The 16,335-nt window shown below is 37.4% G+C and overlaps 1 protein-coding gene across 3 annotated transcripts; it reads right to left on the bottom strand.

The window, feature by feature from the left end:
• Nucleotides 1-431: 431 nt before the first annotated feature.
• On the bottom strand, nucleotides 432-15,899 carry NUP42 (nucleoporin 42). Of its 3 annotated transcripts, none has more exons than XM_069461816.1 (7): nucleotides 15,007-15,899; nucleotides 11,976-12,204; nucleotides 10,569-10,663; nucleotides 5,279-5,355; nucleotides 4,445-4,522; nucleotides 1,623-1,707; nucleotides 432-1,057 (listed from the first exon to the last, which is right to left on the bottom strand). In XM_069461816.1, exons 1-7 carry the CDS (start codon nucleotides 15,125-15,127, stop codon nucleotides 480-482), a joined length of 1,263 nt encoding a protein of 420 aa, XP_069317917.1. In that variant the 5' UTR covers nucleotides 15,128-15,899; the 3' UTR covers nucleotides 432-479. The 3 variants fall into 3 exon arrangements, with proteins under 3 accessions (XP_069317917.1, XP_069317916.1, XP_069317918.1); XM_069461815.1 differs by having other exon boundaries at nucleotides 4,436-4,522; XM_069461817.1 differs by lacking the exons at nucleotides 4,445-4,522; nucleotides 5,279-5,355; nucleotides 10,569-10,663; nucleotides 11,976-12,204; nucleotides 15,007-15,899 and adding an exon at nucleotides 3,984-3,998.
• Nucleotides 15,900-16,335: the final 436 nt, after the last annotated feature.

Consider the following 16,335-nt stretch of genomic DNA (forward strand, 5'->3'; position numbering starts at 1 on the left):
TTATCCTTTTAAGAGAATCTTTAACATGAAGGAAAGCCAAACTGCTGATGTTTATTCTATAAGTAGACTAAATATTTGAGCATTTTCCCCCTAATAGTTCCAGAAATTATCTCTTTCCTAAAAAAAAAAATGTTTAAAGGTAAACTTTAACTTTAAAGGGTTGGACAATGAAGTGGTATAGAATAAGTACTTTATTCAATGCGTAACAGTTTTTCAGTTCCATTCATAATTACAGTACCAAAAAATTCCCTTGCTTGCTGAGTCTTTTTTTGTTACAATTCACTTAAATAAGCTTAAGAAAAAAATGTTAAAACTTAAAACCCCTAAAGTTATTATTGAAAGCTTATATTCCTTATGAATACATACATGCATATGTATAAACATGTGTGTGTGTGTGCGTGTATATATATAATGCTCTTTTATATGAACCACTCAAAATAATTTTAAAGCCATTCTTTTTTGTATTTAAAATTGTCCTTTTAAGTATTTAGAAGCTCCATAGGTGGTGGCTTTAATGGGATTTTTCCCAGAGTAAATTTCTTAGATCGAAATTGTTCCAGTTCTTCCACTGTTAGTTTATCCTTGGGTGTGAATAATACATTATCTGTTGCAACGATGCTGTTTGATACCGAGAAAGAGGTGGATATGCTGCTATTTCCAAAGGTGTCATTAGATGGCTTGGAAAAAGCAGTGTAAGAATGGGCGCCTGGACTACCAAAACCAGCCACAGAACTGACACTTCCAAACCCCGGGGCCACAGGAGCTCTGACAGGGTCTGCTGCCGAGGAAGCTGGAAATCCTGAAAATCCGGGTGATCCAAAACTGGAAGTTGCAGGGCTTTTAAATGAAAATGAAGCAGCAGATGTGATTTCAGGTTTCCTAAATCCAAAAACTGGAGTAGAAGTAGAGATGGCAGAACTGGCAGAAGATACAGCTCCAAATGCTGGAGGACTTCCGAATACAGAAGGGCTTCCAGAAGAGGCAGGGACAAATCCAGAGTTCGTTTTAAAACTAAAATTCTGAGCACTATCACTGCTGCTGCTATTAACTGGAAAACCTATAAAAAAAAAAATAAAAATGATTATAGTCAGAAAATGTAGCCGTATTATCCTCCCAGTCTCTGCCATGTTTAGATGTTTAGAAGCTTATTAGAAGGAAGAGAAGTAAAAATGATAGGCTAGAACAAAGCCATTAAACCCTAATGTCCTGTCCTTTCTGATACCAATCCCATTTACACTGTGATTACCTTCACCCAAAGAGAAAACTCAAGGACGAGGGAGTGGACGTTTGGTTTGCCAACCATCTCACCACAGCTGACACTTAAGGGCAAGGCTATGCTGTTATATACAGTGACAAGAAAGTTCTCAAAGGTGATGCTATCAAAGCTATGTATTCCTATGAAACTCTTGAAAAACCATTCCTAGAATGTACTTCTAAAGCCTGAGCCATAGGGTCTTTCAAAGAACATGCTCATTTCAGCCTCCCTTTCACAAATGCTTAATGAACTAAATTCTTTGAGGCCCCATAATGGAAGGTGGTAAGTAGAATTTATAAAGGTGATTTAAAATGGTGATTCAGGCTTTATAATTTGAAACCTATAAAATCTTATTTTTATCACTTACCTGGTGACCCAAATGTTGTTGCTTGCCTACTACCAAATCCAAATGTAGGTGCTGCTTGATTTACTCCATCCTTTACATCAGAGAGCTTTAAAAAAGTATGCAAATAGTAAAGAGCTTGATAAATAATTCAAGTACCTTTTCCATACACTTTACAGCCAATTCAATTTTTAAAATGTGCATGTAAAAATGTGAAGTTAAATGTTTAACACGGAAAATGTCCATAATATGATGATGAAAAGGGTAGGGTATAATACCGCATAAACAGTATATTCTCAACTAATAAAATATGAATATACATAGAAAAAATGGACATCAATCAGTTAGTAGTGATTCCCTCTGGCTGATGAATTATGGCTGAGTTAAATTTTATATATGCTTTTTTATACTTTTGAAATTTCTATGATGAGCACATATTATAATCACAAAAATGTTTTTTTTTTTTTTTTTTTTTTGAGACAGAGTCTCACTCTGTTGCCCAGGCTAGACTGAGTGCCGTGGCGTCAGCCTAGCTCACAGCAACCTCAAACTCCTGAGCTCAAGCGATCCTCCTGTCTCAGCCTCCCGAGTAGCTGGGACTACAGGCATGCGCCACCATGCCCGGCTAATTTTTTCTATATATATTTTTAGCTGTCCATATAATTTCTTTCTATTTTTAGTAGAAGTGGGGTCTCGCTCTTGCTCAGGCTGGTCTCGAACTCCTGACCTCGAGCGATCCTCCCACCTCGGCCTCCCAGAGTGCTAGGATTACAGGCGTGAGCCACCGCGCCCGGCCAGAAAAATGTTTTTTAATAATACTTTTTTTAGTGCCTATAAGGTTGGCTCTGCATTTATCAAGAAATCTAGATATTAGGTATGAGGGACCTTTATGGGATACCTAGTCTACTCTAATGCTTGAACTGAAGTAGATTCACAATCATATTATTAAAAGCTTACCACTAAAATCATTAAACATTTCCTATTTCCTGAAAGTACTTTATGCTCTTGCTAAAGTATATTCTAAAATATATTATATATATTTAAAAATAGATAGACAGTAGTATTCCCTACTCTAGAAATGTCTTTCATTTCTGCTTACTGAAATCCTAGTCTCCCTTTCAAGGAACTATTCACTTACTCCTTCCCTCCAAGAAACCTCTCCTAATCAACCCAAGCAGATATAAATGATTTCTTTCATTTGGAAGCTCCAATAGCATTTTTTAAAGAATCAACTTTTTTGAGGTATAGTTTACATAGAATAAAATGCACCCATTTTATGTATATTTCAGTGAGCTTTGACAAACTTATAACCACCACAATCAAGATTCAGAACATTTCTATCACCCCTAAAAGTTTTCCCGTGTCCCTGTCCAGTAAACCCCTCTTAACTGCTGGTCCCTGGCAACCACTCATCAGCTTTCTATCACTATAGATGAGACTTGTATTTTCCAGAGTTTCATATAAATGGAATCATATGGTATACATTCTTTTTTTTTGTTTGTTTTTAAGTCTGGCTTCTCTCTTCAGTGTAATATTCATTAACAGGTAAGTGGATAAACAGACTCTATTATATGCATACAATGGATTACTCTTCAGCATAAAGAAGGCATGAACTGCTGAAACATGCTAAGCCAGCTGTGGCTGGGCTGTCCCAGATCCTCACCTATGGAGGGGCTCTAGGACGTTAGCAAAGAGCAGAGAAGTTCCATAGTTCTTTGGACTCCGTTTTCCCTTCTCCATCAGCTCTCATCAATGGCCATCTTTCACATAGGGACTGAACACTCCCAAGTCCCACTAATTTCAAATAGCATTACAACTGAAAGGTGAAAACAGTTAGCTTGCGCAAGAGAACGCGGTGGCTCACGCCTGTAATCCTAGCACTCTGGGAGGCCGAGGCGGGTGGATCGCTCAAGGTCAGGAGTTCGAGACCAGCCTGAGCAAGAGCGAGACCCCGTCTCTACTAAAAATAGAAAGAAATTATCTGGCCAACTAAAATATATATAGAAAAAATTAGCCGGGCATGGTGGCGCATGCCTGTAGTCCCAGCTACTTGGGAGGCTGAGGCAGACGGATTGCTTAAGCCCAGGAGTTTGAGGTTGCTGTGAGCTAGGCTGATGCCACAGCACTCACTCTAGCCAGGGCAACAAAGCGACACTCTGTCTCAAAAAAAAAAAAAAAAGAAAGGGGTGTATTGGGACCGTCACTAATTCACTGTTTAGGCAGATACTACTCTCATATCCTTTTTTAGAGAGTAGAAAAAAACTGCCTGAGAAATTGGAAATATTACAATTCTAAATGCAATTTCTTATTTTGAAATAAGGTGCTTAGGAACTTTTTATGGAGACAGAAAAATCATCATTTTATTGACAGAAGTAACAAATAGGCTATAGTCAGGACCATGTATCTTTGGAGACAAGTGGGTATATATCTTCTAAAGGCATTTTTGTATAAGACAAGGGACATATAATAAGTGTCCTTCAGTCACAAAAGTATATATTAGTCTGAATGTGCATTCATATCATTTCTCAAAGTAATTTCTTTTTAAACACAGATAACCTTAAATACTGGAATTTATGTAGTATTTTCCAATTTTTGAAACTAGTACTACCAAAGTTAAAGACTTTACCCTAAAAATAGTTTTTAAAAAGCATAATTATCCTGCTTTTCTGACTGAGGAACAGAGAGAAAACAATTTCAGAACCTTGACTCTAAATGATGATATCTTAGGAATGCGTGTATCATAATTCCTGACAGAGAATTTTTGCTTTGCTTTCCAAATCCAAAGTGAAATATCCTCTGCAAAAAAGCAATAGATAACAAAATTCTACAATACTCACCAAAGCTACTTTAGTTGATACATTTATATTTTTCAGTTCATTTACTCTGTTCCTCCATTGATTTATTAACTGTTGGACTGAATTTAGCTGAAAAGACAGAAAGATAATGACTCAATACTGTATGTTTCATTTTTTCAATAACAACTTCATGCATTTATTTGCCAAAATCACAGAAAGTTTGTGTAACAGTTTTATGGCCCATAATTTTGCACTGACCTGCCTCTATTTGCCAAAGACATTCCATCTCTAGTCCCTTCTCCCTGTTCTTTAACTCCTTGCATCACCTGGTTAATAATCACAAGTACCTGGCAAGCAGAGTTAGTTATATGTGGATGGAAGGTGAACATATGTACTAATTGAAATGCATGATCATGACTGTAAACAACAGAAAAATATAGAGTTTACATAGTTTCCTTCAGGTACTCAACTTATTCTAGTCCACATTTTTAATTTTTTTTGGTATTTGGTAAGTGACAATGTTAATCTGTATAACAGACTGCATCCTATTTAACTTTTTCTAAAATTCATTTATCATGGCATCTTCACCTAACAGATACTCAATAAGTGTCTGTCAAATGATGAAAGGGTTTGATTTCTGGGACTGACTGCTGGGTAATTTGTAATAAAAATAATGATAATTCTAATTCCTACAGTCAAAATATATTATTATTTTAGATAATCAACCAATTTCAAAGAAAGTAATTCAAAAATAAAAGTAGCCTTGTTCTGAAAAAAATTATAGACCTCATCAACTTTGCCAAAATACAAGCAAGCCACAACAAACAAAGAAAATAGTAATTAACAGCTAATCTGTTGAGGTAGATGAATAGGAAACAAACTTACATAACTCTGTAAGTTATTGCTGGTTAAGAAGTTATGGTATTCAAGCCTCAACTCCTCTGGTGAAATGTCTGTAAAACCTGAAGTGAGGAATCAATTGGAATCTTTAAAATAAATGCCAATAATTATGACAGAAAATTTAGAGGTGCTAAACAAGAGAATATGTAATGTTTAGAAAATTTTCATAATCATAAGGAAAAAATTCAAACCTTATACTCTAATGCTTAATGAAGTATAAAATTAGAATAAAATATTGTTGGTTATTTGATCTTTGAATGGGGAAGACTCTTCTAAAGATAAGTGGTGTAGAAGGAATAACAAAGAAAAGAAAAAGATTTGACTACCTTTACTGTCAAGCTTCTGTCTAAAAAAAATTCTGTCAAAAACTACAATAAATAAAATTAAAAGGCAAATGGTAAACTGGAAAACCATACTTGCAACATATATAACAGGAAAAGAACTAACACCCTTAATGTATAAATAAATATGGGCAAAGATAATGAACAGGCAATTCACAAAAAAATTCAAATAGCCAGTACGTAAATGGAAATGAAATAAAGTTAAATTTAAAAATCCAATTTAAAATAGCGATAAAATGCTTTACTTATCGGACAGCAAAGATTAAAAATAAATGATATTTAATGTTATTCAGAATGTGGTAAAATGGATCTTCTCCTAAGTTGCTGTTAAAGGAATTAAGATGATACAACTTTTTGGGAGGAAAACTGTCCATAAGCATCACAAGCCTGAAAAATGTTGACACGCTCTGGATTGTAATACAAGTCCTAGGATTTAACCTCAGGAAGTAAATTATATATGTAAACAAGGGGTGTTATGTTTAAGGATGTTCATTCTAGTATTTTTAGTAATAAAAGACAAACTGAAAATAAAAAAGTAGAATACAAAACTAGATTATGATCCTAATTATATATATATAAAAACAAGAAATGTGTGTATATATTTTGAAAGAAATATATTAAAATGTTGGTTGTTATTTCTGTGACATCAGGTGATTTCTATTTTATTTATGTATTTCTGTACTTTCCAAGTTTTCTAAAGCAGTAGCCATAACTTTTATAATTAATTGGGAAAACTTATTGAGAAACGAAAAAAATGTTCAGGATTATTTTCTACAAAGAATTCCTTTATAACCCAGATATCATTAGCTCCAAGGACATCTACCTCAGAATAAAGAAAAGACTAAATGTTCAAATCAGAACCCTGGATTCCTTCTAATGACTATCTTTTCCATCTTTATTAACTGCTTAGTTCAAAATAATCTAGGGAGCATTTTGGATTTCTCCCTTTCCCTATTATCAGTATTCTGCCAGTTTTAGCTCCAATTAGCTCCAATACAGAACCCAAATTTGATCAATTCTGTCTCCACTAATAACTCTAATCCAGTCATCAGCAGCAGTGTCCCCTAACTTGTCCCTCTACCCCTACTTTTGCCCCTGTTCCCAACAGACCTTCCCCCCCCCCCCACAGCAGCCTCAGTAAGCTTTTTCTCGTTTCCTCCCTCCCTCCTCTCCCCCCTCTCTCTCTCTCTTTCCTGAGACAGTGTCTCCCTCTGTTGCCTAGAGTGCAGTGGTGTCATCATAGCTCACTAAAACCTCAAACTCCTGGGCTCAAGGGATTTTCCTGCCTCAGCTTCCTGAGTAGCTGGGACTACAGGCACACACCACCACGCCTAGCTAGTTTTTCTATTTTTTTTTCCTGTAGAGATGGGGTTTTGCTCCTGCTCAGGATGATCTCAAACTCCTGGCCTCAAGTGATCTTTCTGCCTGGGCCTCCCAAAGTGCTAGGATTACAGGCATGAGCCACCATGCCTCGCCCTAGTGAGCTTTTTCTCATCATATCATATTCCTCTTCTGCTTAATGCTCTTCATGGCTGCCCACTGTCAAGTGCAATTAGGCCCCACACGATCTGGCCCCTGGATCTCTCTGGCCTTATGTCATATTACTCTTTCCCTTGTTTACTCTCCCCTTCAGTGATTCAGGCCTCACTGGTATTCAAACATTGCCAACCTTGTTCCTACTTCAGGGACTTGGCACTAGGTATTCCTACTGCCAGGAATGTTTCCCCCAAATCTTCCCATAACCGATACCTTCTCTTCATTCAGGACACAGCTCCAACACTGCCTCCTAGGAATGGATAACCACTCTATTTAATAAAGAAACATTGTCCCCCTAGTTACTTTCTATTCATTCCTTCCAGCCAAGCTCAACTGGGGTTCCTCCTCTTAACCACAGAACACAGAAAATGATTTGAGTGACTATTTTCTGAATTCTTGCAAGAGTGGTACAAAAGTATTATCATTCTAGCTGCACAGAAAAAGTTAATTCATTATAGTAACATATAATACATCTCTTCCACTCTTGGAGGTTGACCCATTCCTTCTCTGGAATGTAATTAAAAAGTATATATATATACACATATATATATAATAGATGCCTAAAGACAGCAGTACTCAAAACTTTTTGGTCTGAGGACCCATTTATATTCTTAAAAATCATTAAGGACTCCAAAGAGCTTTTGTTTACATAGGTTACATAGATTGATAATTACCACATTCAAAATGAAAACTGAGAAATTTATAATTTATTGATTTAAAAAGAAACTAATTATATATCTACATAAACAAGAAAACTATTTTCCAAAACAAAAACCAAAAATTTAGTGAGATGAACAGCATTGTTTTGTTTGTAAATCTCATTACTATTTGGCTTAATAGAACACTTGGATTATTACACATGCTTCTGTATTCATTCTGTTGCAATGTTGTTCTGGTTGAAGTGTATGAAGAAAATTTGTACTCACAGAGACATGGAGTTCGAAAAGGAAGATCTGTGGATAAGTTTTCAAATAATTGTGGACATTCTTTGATACTACACCAAAACTTTGCAAATGATAGTTTCTTAAAGGTTAGCTATAAGGTGGACTCAAGCCATATTAATTAACTTTTTGTACTAGTATATTAAAAACCAGTGGATTTTAATATACTAGTAGAATAGATTTTCAAACATGTATAATTTTGTAACATCACACATTGGTCATTTGGAAAATACCAATTCACTGAGTTATGCAGAACTTCCAAATGTTGGCACATGTCATTATACAATATCAAAAATTTCACATTTGTTAATGTTGCCAACCATCTCATTGGGAAGCCATCAGGCTCATGGTGACAGAAAAGAGTTTTCCATGATTCTAATTTTTGCCTGAAAGCTTGAATTTTGTTATTCGCAATAAACAATGTCAACTGTTTTCATTGAAGTGACAGGCTCATTTCATTTTTTAGAAAATATCTGCCAAATACCTAAGTCTGGATAATCATAGTTGTCATTCTTTCAAATAAAAATTGTCTTTGAAAAAAGTGGCTAGACTGGCTCAGCTCACTGAAACAGTCACACAAGTGCTTTCCCTCAGCATAACCATCACGCTTGAGTACGGGGAAAAAGCACTTTACGTGTGCTTCTCATTTTGTCACACAGAATAACAAAAAGATGTGTACTCAGGGTCAAGGTTTAACAAAATTAATAACTTTTACCTCTTCACCAAGGCCATTCTTAAGTTAAAATGGCATCAAAATATTTTTATTGTGACTACTATAGTCTACTAGTAGTCTGTTGCCTCTGCCTTGATTCATGCTAAGATATAAGCAGTTTTACTCATCAATGTTTTTGCACCAACAGTGCAAATGTCAATAGTGAAAATGGCAGTTAATGTTTTAGTATTATTATAAAAATACTTTTGCCTCAGGCATAAAGTTGCCAGATTTAGCAAATAAAAATACAGGATGTCCAGTTGAATCTGAATTTCAAACATATAACAAATATATTTTTTGTACAAATGTGTCCCAAATATTATTAATACATGGGATATACATATATTAAAATTATTCTTTATTTGAAATTTAACTGAATGTCCTATATTTTATCTGTCAATCCTAGTCAAGGATCCATATTCTACATTCTGAGAACTACTGCTTCGAGACATTAGGCATTATGTTCAATTCTGAACTGAATAAGACTTAATACTTAAGTGCTAATTAAGTATTAGTACTTAAACTGACTAAAGGCTTAACACTTTATTTTCTTTATACAAAATATAACTATCTGAAATTATCTTAATTTATTTGCATTACTTATTATCTCCCTCCCTCAAGAACAGCTTCATAAGGGAGGGATTGTGTGTGTCTTGCTCATCAATAAATCCCTATTGGCACAAAAGAAATTCAATAAATATTTGTTAAATGAATGAGTGAATAAATAAGTAAGGAGTGCCATGATACAAATGCTCACAGAGAATGAACAGGTACAGCAAAGACAGGACGGTTCTGGGGCAGTGACTGCAAGTGCTCCCATTTGCTAGGTACCTGCCATTTATTTCCTCAATAGGATGGAGGCCCAGGACCACCCAGGGTAGGCTCGGAAAAGACTGGTGGTCTAGGTTTTAGCCCAGAAAGGGCTTAGGACTATGGACAAAAGAAAATAGGAAGGAAAGGGGTATTCTAAAGAATATTGCTATAGTCCAGCTAAAGCTCCTCACCTTCAAACATTATCTTTAAGATAAGTCTCAACAAGCTTTATGAAAAATAACTACTCTTAGAAAAAAGATAGGAAGAAAGCAAGAACAGAACCAGGCACCAAGGTTTTAATGGCAGGCAGGATGTGACTCTTCCATTCACTGCAGGTAGCTAAAGAGGTTCTGAAGTTGTATATATGGGGAACCAAGAAAGCAGAGCCTCTTTCTGGGCTTACAGGATTGGAATTATGGTGGGCCCCGACTTAATTATTTTCTCATGAGAACTACATATGTTAAAAGAACTGTATTCTCCAACCTCAATCTGATTATGAAGTTCGGCTAGAATACTTGACTACTTTAAAGCTAGAATACTTGAATACTTTAAACACTGTCCAAACTCTCTTAATTGTAGCTGTGTGTGTGTGTGTGTGTGTGTGTGTGTGTTTGCCCGTTTATTATGTATGTACTTACTTTTTCATGGCTAGGTGCAGTGGTGTAATCACAGCTCACTGGAACTTCAAACTCCTGGGCTCAAGAGATCCTTCCACCTCAGCCTCCTGAGTAGCTAGGACCATAGGCACCCACACCCAGCTAATTTTTTAATTATTTTGTAGAGATGGGGTCTCACTATGTTGCCCAGACTAGTCTTGAACTCCTGGCCTCAGGTGTCCTCCCACCTTGGCCTCCCAAAGCGCTGGGATGACTGGTATAAGCCACCTTGCCCAGACCACAGAACACATTTTGAAAACACAACTTCTCAATTACCTGAAACATTAGGTTTTGTTTTTACTGGTGAATAAACGGAAAACATCCACTGCCCTGATGATTCCCAAATCTCCATATCTTTTACAATCCCTTCACTGAAAAAAATAAAAAAAAAATAAAAAAATAAAGGATCTTTTCAACTACTTGGTAAAATTCATTGTTTATCATTTTCAAAGATTGAAATTTAAAATTCTAGTAAATATATAGTATTAAATTTTTCTGATCATATTTTCTGAAGAGTGTTCTTTAAAGCAGAAGCTTATAGAAATATGAACTACATTTCACAGTTAATAATTTGGTTTTCCAATACAGTAAACCATTAATGAATATACTAAAGAACTATCATACATACCATACATTTTTAAAAGAATTAAAGTATAATAAAATACACAATACTAACTTTAATCTTTTTTTGTTCATTATTATAAACATCAATGATCATTTAATTGGCAATGACAAAGTACTACTTAAATGATAGAATCATAAAATTTTAAAAGTGGGTTATAGGATTTCAGAGATCATTTTGTCTAATTCTCATATTTTGCAACAGGGGAAACAGACTCATGTTCATACAATTAATTTGTGGCAAAGCCATGAAAAGATTTGGTTCTACATTGAAGTTTCCCCCATCCAGAATGCAACAATAAAATGATAGATATCACAGAGAATACTGTATTAAATTTAGGAATGCAACAAATATAGAAAGTAGAGTTTATTTGTTCTTTTACTTTTTTAAAAAATTAATTGTATATGGTGCACGGCTCTGAATGTTTACCACCAGTTCTGACTTAGTTATGGGAAGTAAAAGACTAACCAAGTATATTAAATTCCCTCCTGGAAGCTATGAACTGAGGGAATGTTACAGACAGCCAAGCATTGTTTTGGCACCAGTCATAAATTTTACCAGGAATGTTCTCAAGAAATGTCATGAATCTACTCCACAATAAATGACAGAAATCAAATTAAGTCAGTTTGAATAGGGAAATCAAAATAAAAGTTTTAAAAAGAAATAAGAGATGCTACAAGTGACCACCAAGATCACAAGTTGTTCTAAATTACTTCATACTTTGTAAAGAACTCATAGTTCAGAATGAACTTAAGCAGGACTAACCTTAGAAAGACAGTCACAATACAGTGTTAAAAGTAGACAATGGAAAAAGCATAATTAGCTCTAAAAAGCCCCTCTACTAATATGGAAGGATGATATATTTTTCAGTGAAATAAAGTCTAGTATGATATATATGATAGCAAGAGACTGGTTATCCCTGAGTGATAGGATAGGATTTTTCTTCTTTTTGCTCACTCTGATTTTTTTAATAATGCATTACTTCTTTTTTAAAAACACTGTAGATACTTTTGAAAAAAACAAGCAAATGGGTAGTAATTTTCTGGAAGGGTTTCACTTACAGAAGTTTCTTTTCATCTTTCTGCCCATCAGAGCTAAGTGAAGCAAATGGGGTCTCTGACAATCCAAAGCCCCTGTTCCTACTAGTTGAAGCTCCAGAATCAAGAGAGCTGAAAGATGGCTTTTCTTGATCTCTGCTGCCCCCACATGGTGTTGGTTTGGAGAAACTGGATGGCTGAATGACACTGGAATATCTCTGGCTGGTGGTATTCCATCCACGTCTGTTACTGCCTAAAACAAAAGCAATAAAACAACTTTACTCGCAAATCTTCTTTTAAATCTCAAAAATCTTCATTATATTTTGTCTTATTATGTTTAGACATTATACAAAGATTCAACAAGGACCACACTTCCATTCATTTAAAATGACAATCTCTTCATTTTGAGTTATATATAGCAGTTAGGTGTAATAGCAACAAATTACATAGTGGTCTGATTGCATTTTTGTTTAATGAGATTGAGAAGGCTATAAATCCAAAGGAAAATAATGATATATTACTAAGTTAAGCTGAGTAAGTTTATTAAGTAAACAATTGTTTGATAGTGTAGTGGACAGAGGGCATGCATCCTAAATCATAAGCTCCTTAAGGATAAAAAGCTGTATTTGTATCATTTTTTTTCTCCCCCACCTGGCCCTATATCATAGGATAGGCTGAAAAATGGACAGTGAATCGAAGAGTTTGTTGAATATAAAAGATTACCCTCTGTACTTGAATAGATGCTTATGTCTATGAGACTCAGTCTTCCCTCTGGGAAAACAACACCTACACATCTATCATTCATAGGGAGATTACAGAGGTAATTTACACGTGCCTGAAGTATACTGAGTTCCTCTCTGAGATTTCTTTTTTTTTTTTTTTGAGACAGAGTGTAGCTTTGTTGCCCTGGCTAGAATGAGTGCTGTGGTATCAGCCTAGCTCACAGCAACCTCAAACTCCTGGGCTTAAGCGATCCTACTGCCTCAGCCTCCCGGTAGCTGGGACTACAGGCATGCGCCACCATGCCCGGCTAATTTTTTCTATATATATTTTAGTTGGCCAGATAATTTCTTTCTATTTTTAGTAGAGACGGGGTCTCGCTCTTGCTCAGGCTGGTCTCGAACTCCTGACCTCGAGCTATCCACCCGCCTCGGCCTCCCAGAGTGCTAGGATTACAGGCGTGAGCCACCGCGCCCGGCCCTCTCTGAGATTTGTAATACTTCATAAATAGCAAAATGAGTCAACAGGATTCTCTTCTGTCTTTATATTGTTTTTTTTTTTTTTTTTTGAGACAGGGGTCTTGCTCTGTCTTCCAGGCTAGAGTGCAGTGGCGTCATCATAGCTCACAGCAACCTCAAACTCCTGGGCTCCAGGGATCCTCTTGCCTCAGCCTCCCAAGTAGCTGGGACTACAGATGTGTGGCACCACACCCGACTAATTTTTCTATTTTTTGTAGAGATGGGGTCTCAGTCTTGCTCAGGCTGGTCTAGAACTTCTGGCCTCAAGCAGTCCTCCCGCTTTGGCCTCCCAGTAGTGCTAGGATTACAGAAGTGAGCCACTGTGCCTGGCCTCTCTATATTGTCTTTAAATTTTATCACTTCAACAATCTCATTTACTCATCACTTCCTATTTAGGGCCAAAATAAAGGTAATTTGTCTTGTTTCCGACTGAATTAGGAGATATTCCATTAAATACATTAAAAATTGGAATGATGGGACATATGCCCAGTTATGAAAGTTCATTTCTCAACTCTAAACTACTTAATCCAAAAAGAAAAGGGAGGACCAGATCCCTCAAGTAGGAGTTAATGGTATCTTTTTTCCAAAAGTTTCAAATTCTACCTGGGCTGACACAACTGAAGAAATTCACTTTCATTGTATGTCGCTTTTGGCTTTCATACTCACTCATAATCCTAGAAGCATTCATTTGTTTCTGGGAGCTATACACCATTTATCTGTAAAGTTTTATTTATAATTTTTTCATCCATCAATCTATCCGTTCAACATTGATTTTCTAATTACATTAAGAGAAAGTCTCCAAAGAATGTCATATATTATGCTCTGTTGTTCCTGAAAATATATTTATCAGATCCTGAGTCCTAATTTTTGGTTTGGAATATTTCACTTGACCAGTTGTGGATGACCCAAAAGAACCGTCCTTAAGAAGAGAAATCAGACGTGAAATCCCCATGCAACACAAGGTTTAAGGGTCAGATGAATAGTCCTAAAGGAGGGGAGTGAAGGAGCCAGCACCTTGTGATACTTTAAAGCACTAAATTCCAATGCTAAGAAAATAACACCTAATTACGCATCGGACCTTTAAAATCCTGCGTTGTGCTATGGTTTCATGTCTGTTCCCTCCTCTCCTTGAAGACAAAAGCTTTGACAATGACATACATCCAGGGAGCAGGGCAACGTGGCCCCCACATTCCCTTTCCTCACAATCTGGAAAGTTCTTAACTGGGCGTCCCACCTTCCCAAATTTACGAGCATGTGCATTTTTCCGCGGTATGGCTCTGTAGCTTTAATTAGATTTTCAAAGGAGTTCGCGACTTCCCCAAAATGAAAAGTTCTGATTCTGACCCAAGTTGTTAGCTTCTCTCTCGAAAAAAGACCTTAGTAAATATTACATTCAAGGTGTCAAGCGAAGAAACCAGGTATACATAAGGATAGTAAAGCAAGGAGGCCCTGTGTGAACTCACGAGAATTTTTCCCATCACTGCCATTCACCAACAAGGTAGTTTAGACAGACGCTTCCGATTTAAACACTCATTGTTTGGCATGAGCATCCAGGGCCCAACGCCTGTCCTCGCCCGCTCAACGAAAACCGACCGCTCGCCTAACCCTCAGCTACAAACGTCGGGTAAAAACGCGATGCGGGCCCGGTGGGCGGGGTCGGCGAGGCCGCGCCGCGTACACGTTCGGGTCACCTGACCAACGTGAAGCGGCGCCGAGCCCAGCAGGGGGACACCCGCGGGTCTGCAGAGGCCCGCCGGCCGGCCTTCTGCCAGGCCTTCCCCGCTCGGCTTGCGGCAGAGGATAGAGGGGAGCGTCACCTGAAGGCTGCTGCTGTGGCTGCTGCCGTCCTCCGCCCGCACCCCTGGCACCGGGATGTTCATTCCAGCAACGGTCTCCAAAGCGGCACCGGCCTTGAAGGAAGAATTGACAGATGGTCATTGCGACGGCGTCGCCAACGGAGGGGTTTTCAGTCGGCACCAGTCAGCGAGCAGAGAGCCCTGAACAACCGAGGGCGCTTAACCCGCTACTGTGATGTCATCTTCTCGCGCCCGGCGAAGGCCCTTTCCCTCTTGTTCCGCGTCCAGTGCGATGAGAGACGTGGATTTTAGCCAATAGGATTTGAGAAGAGCGGACTGCCGTGACGCACGTCATGTGTCCGGGGAAGACGGGATGCTTGAACGGTGACGTGGAGAAAGGGAACGCGCTTGACCCCGGTGCAGGGCCTCGGACTTAAGGGAGGCTTAAGGTCCGAAATGAGAGGAAAGCAGATTAAACAAACGCAGAGCTTCAGTAAGGACCTGATAGGAGGATTAGCTCTGGTTTTAGAGGCCGAGGCGTTCTTTCCATTTGTAACTGCTGAGAAAGTGAAAAATTGCCCAGGCATTCATTAGGATGGATAAAAAAGATACAGCCGGCTGTAACGTTTATAGGAAACAGTGTTTCTTTTAAGGTTCTTTTTAGGACACACTGTAACGGAAAAGTATAATCCCTCTTTGAGTGAGTGCTACATTCTTTCACACTAGGAAACGTACATTGAAGTCCAGATACACGGTATTATTTGAAATTATTTAAGAATGAAACATCCTATTCCTGCCTGGAGGATCTAAATCACTTTGACACAGATGCAGCCTCAATTTCTGCCCAGGTGCAGGGCTTCAAATAAAGGGTTTCCGAAAATAACGTTCTATATTTTATTAATTTTGCGGTTTCCAAGGAAATAAGACCCTATATTCATTTCTCAGTCCAGACCTGATGTTGCCTTTACATAGAGGTCTGCTTTGGTTTGGGCCTAGCAAAACGATTTCATTTAAATTTCACCTAAACTCCACTCTTCCCCCCAAATACAATAACTACCTTTTATTTCCTATGGTGAGACAACCTACAGTCCCTCAGGTGCACAGTCTCATTGGTTGCAGTGAGTCAATAAATCTGACTTTGTTAGATTATAGATTTGCCCTGGTAGTTTTAGGACGATTGGGTTGGGTGAACCATTGATCTTGCTCTCATACTTTGCATTTTGAGGACAGCAGAATCTACAGGACCGCTGGGAACTACTGGTGCAAACTAGTTTGTTTGTTTTTTTTTTAAGCAATGTAATTTGTTTTCCTTGAAACAATCAAATTTATGTAAGAGTTACAAATAGAGTA

The sequence above is a fragment of the Eulemur rufifrons genome, chromosome 29 (assembly GCF_041146395.1).
Source record: "Eulemur rufifrons isolate Redbay chromosome 29, OSU_ERuf_1, whole genome shotgun sequence".
In the NCBI taxonomy this organism is placed as follows: Eukaryota; Metazoa; Chordata; class Mammalia; order Primates; family Lemuridae; genus Eulemur; species Eulemur rufifrons.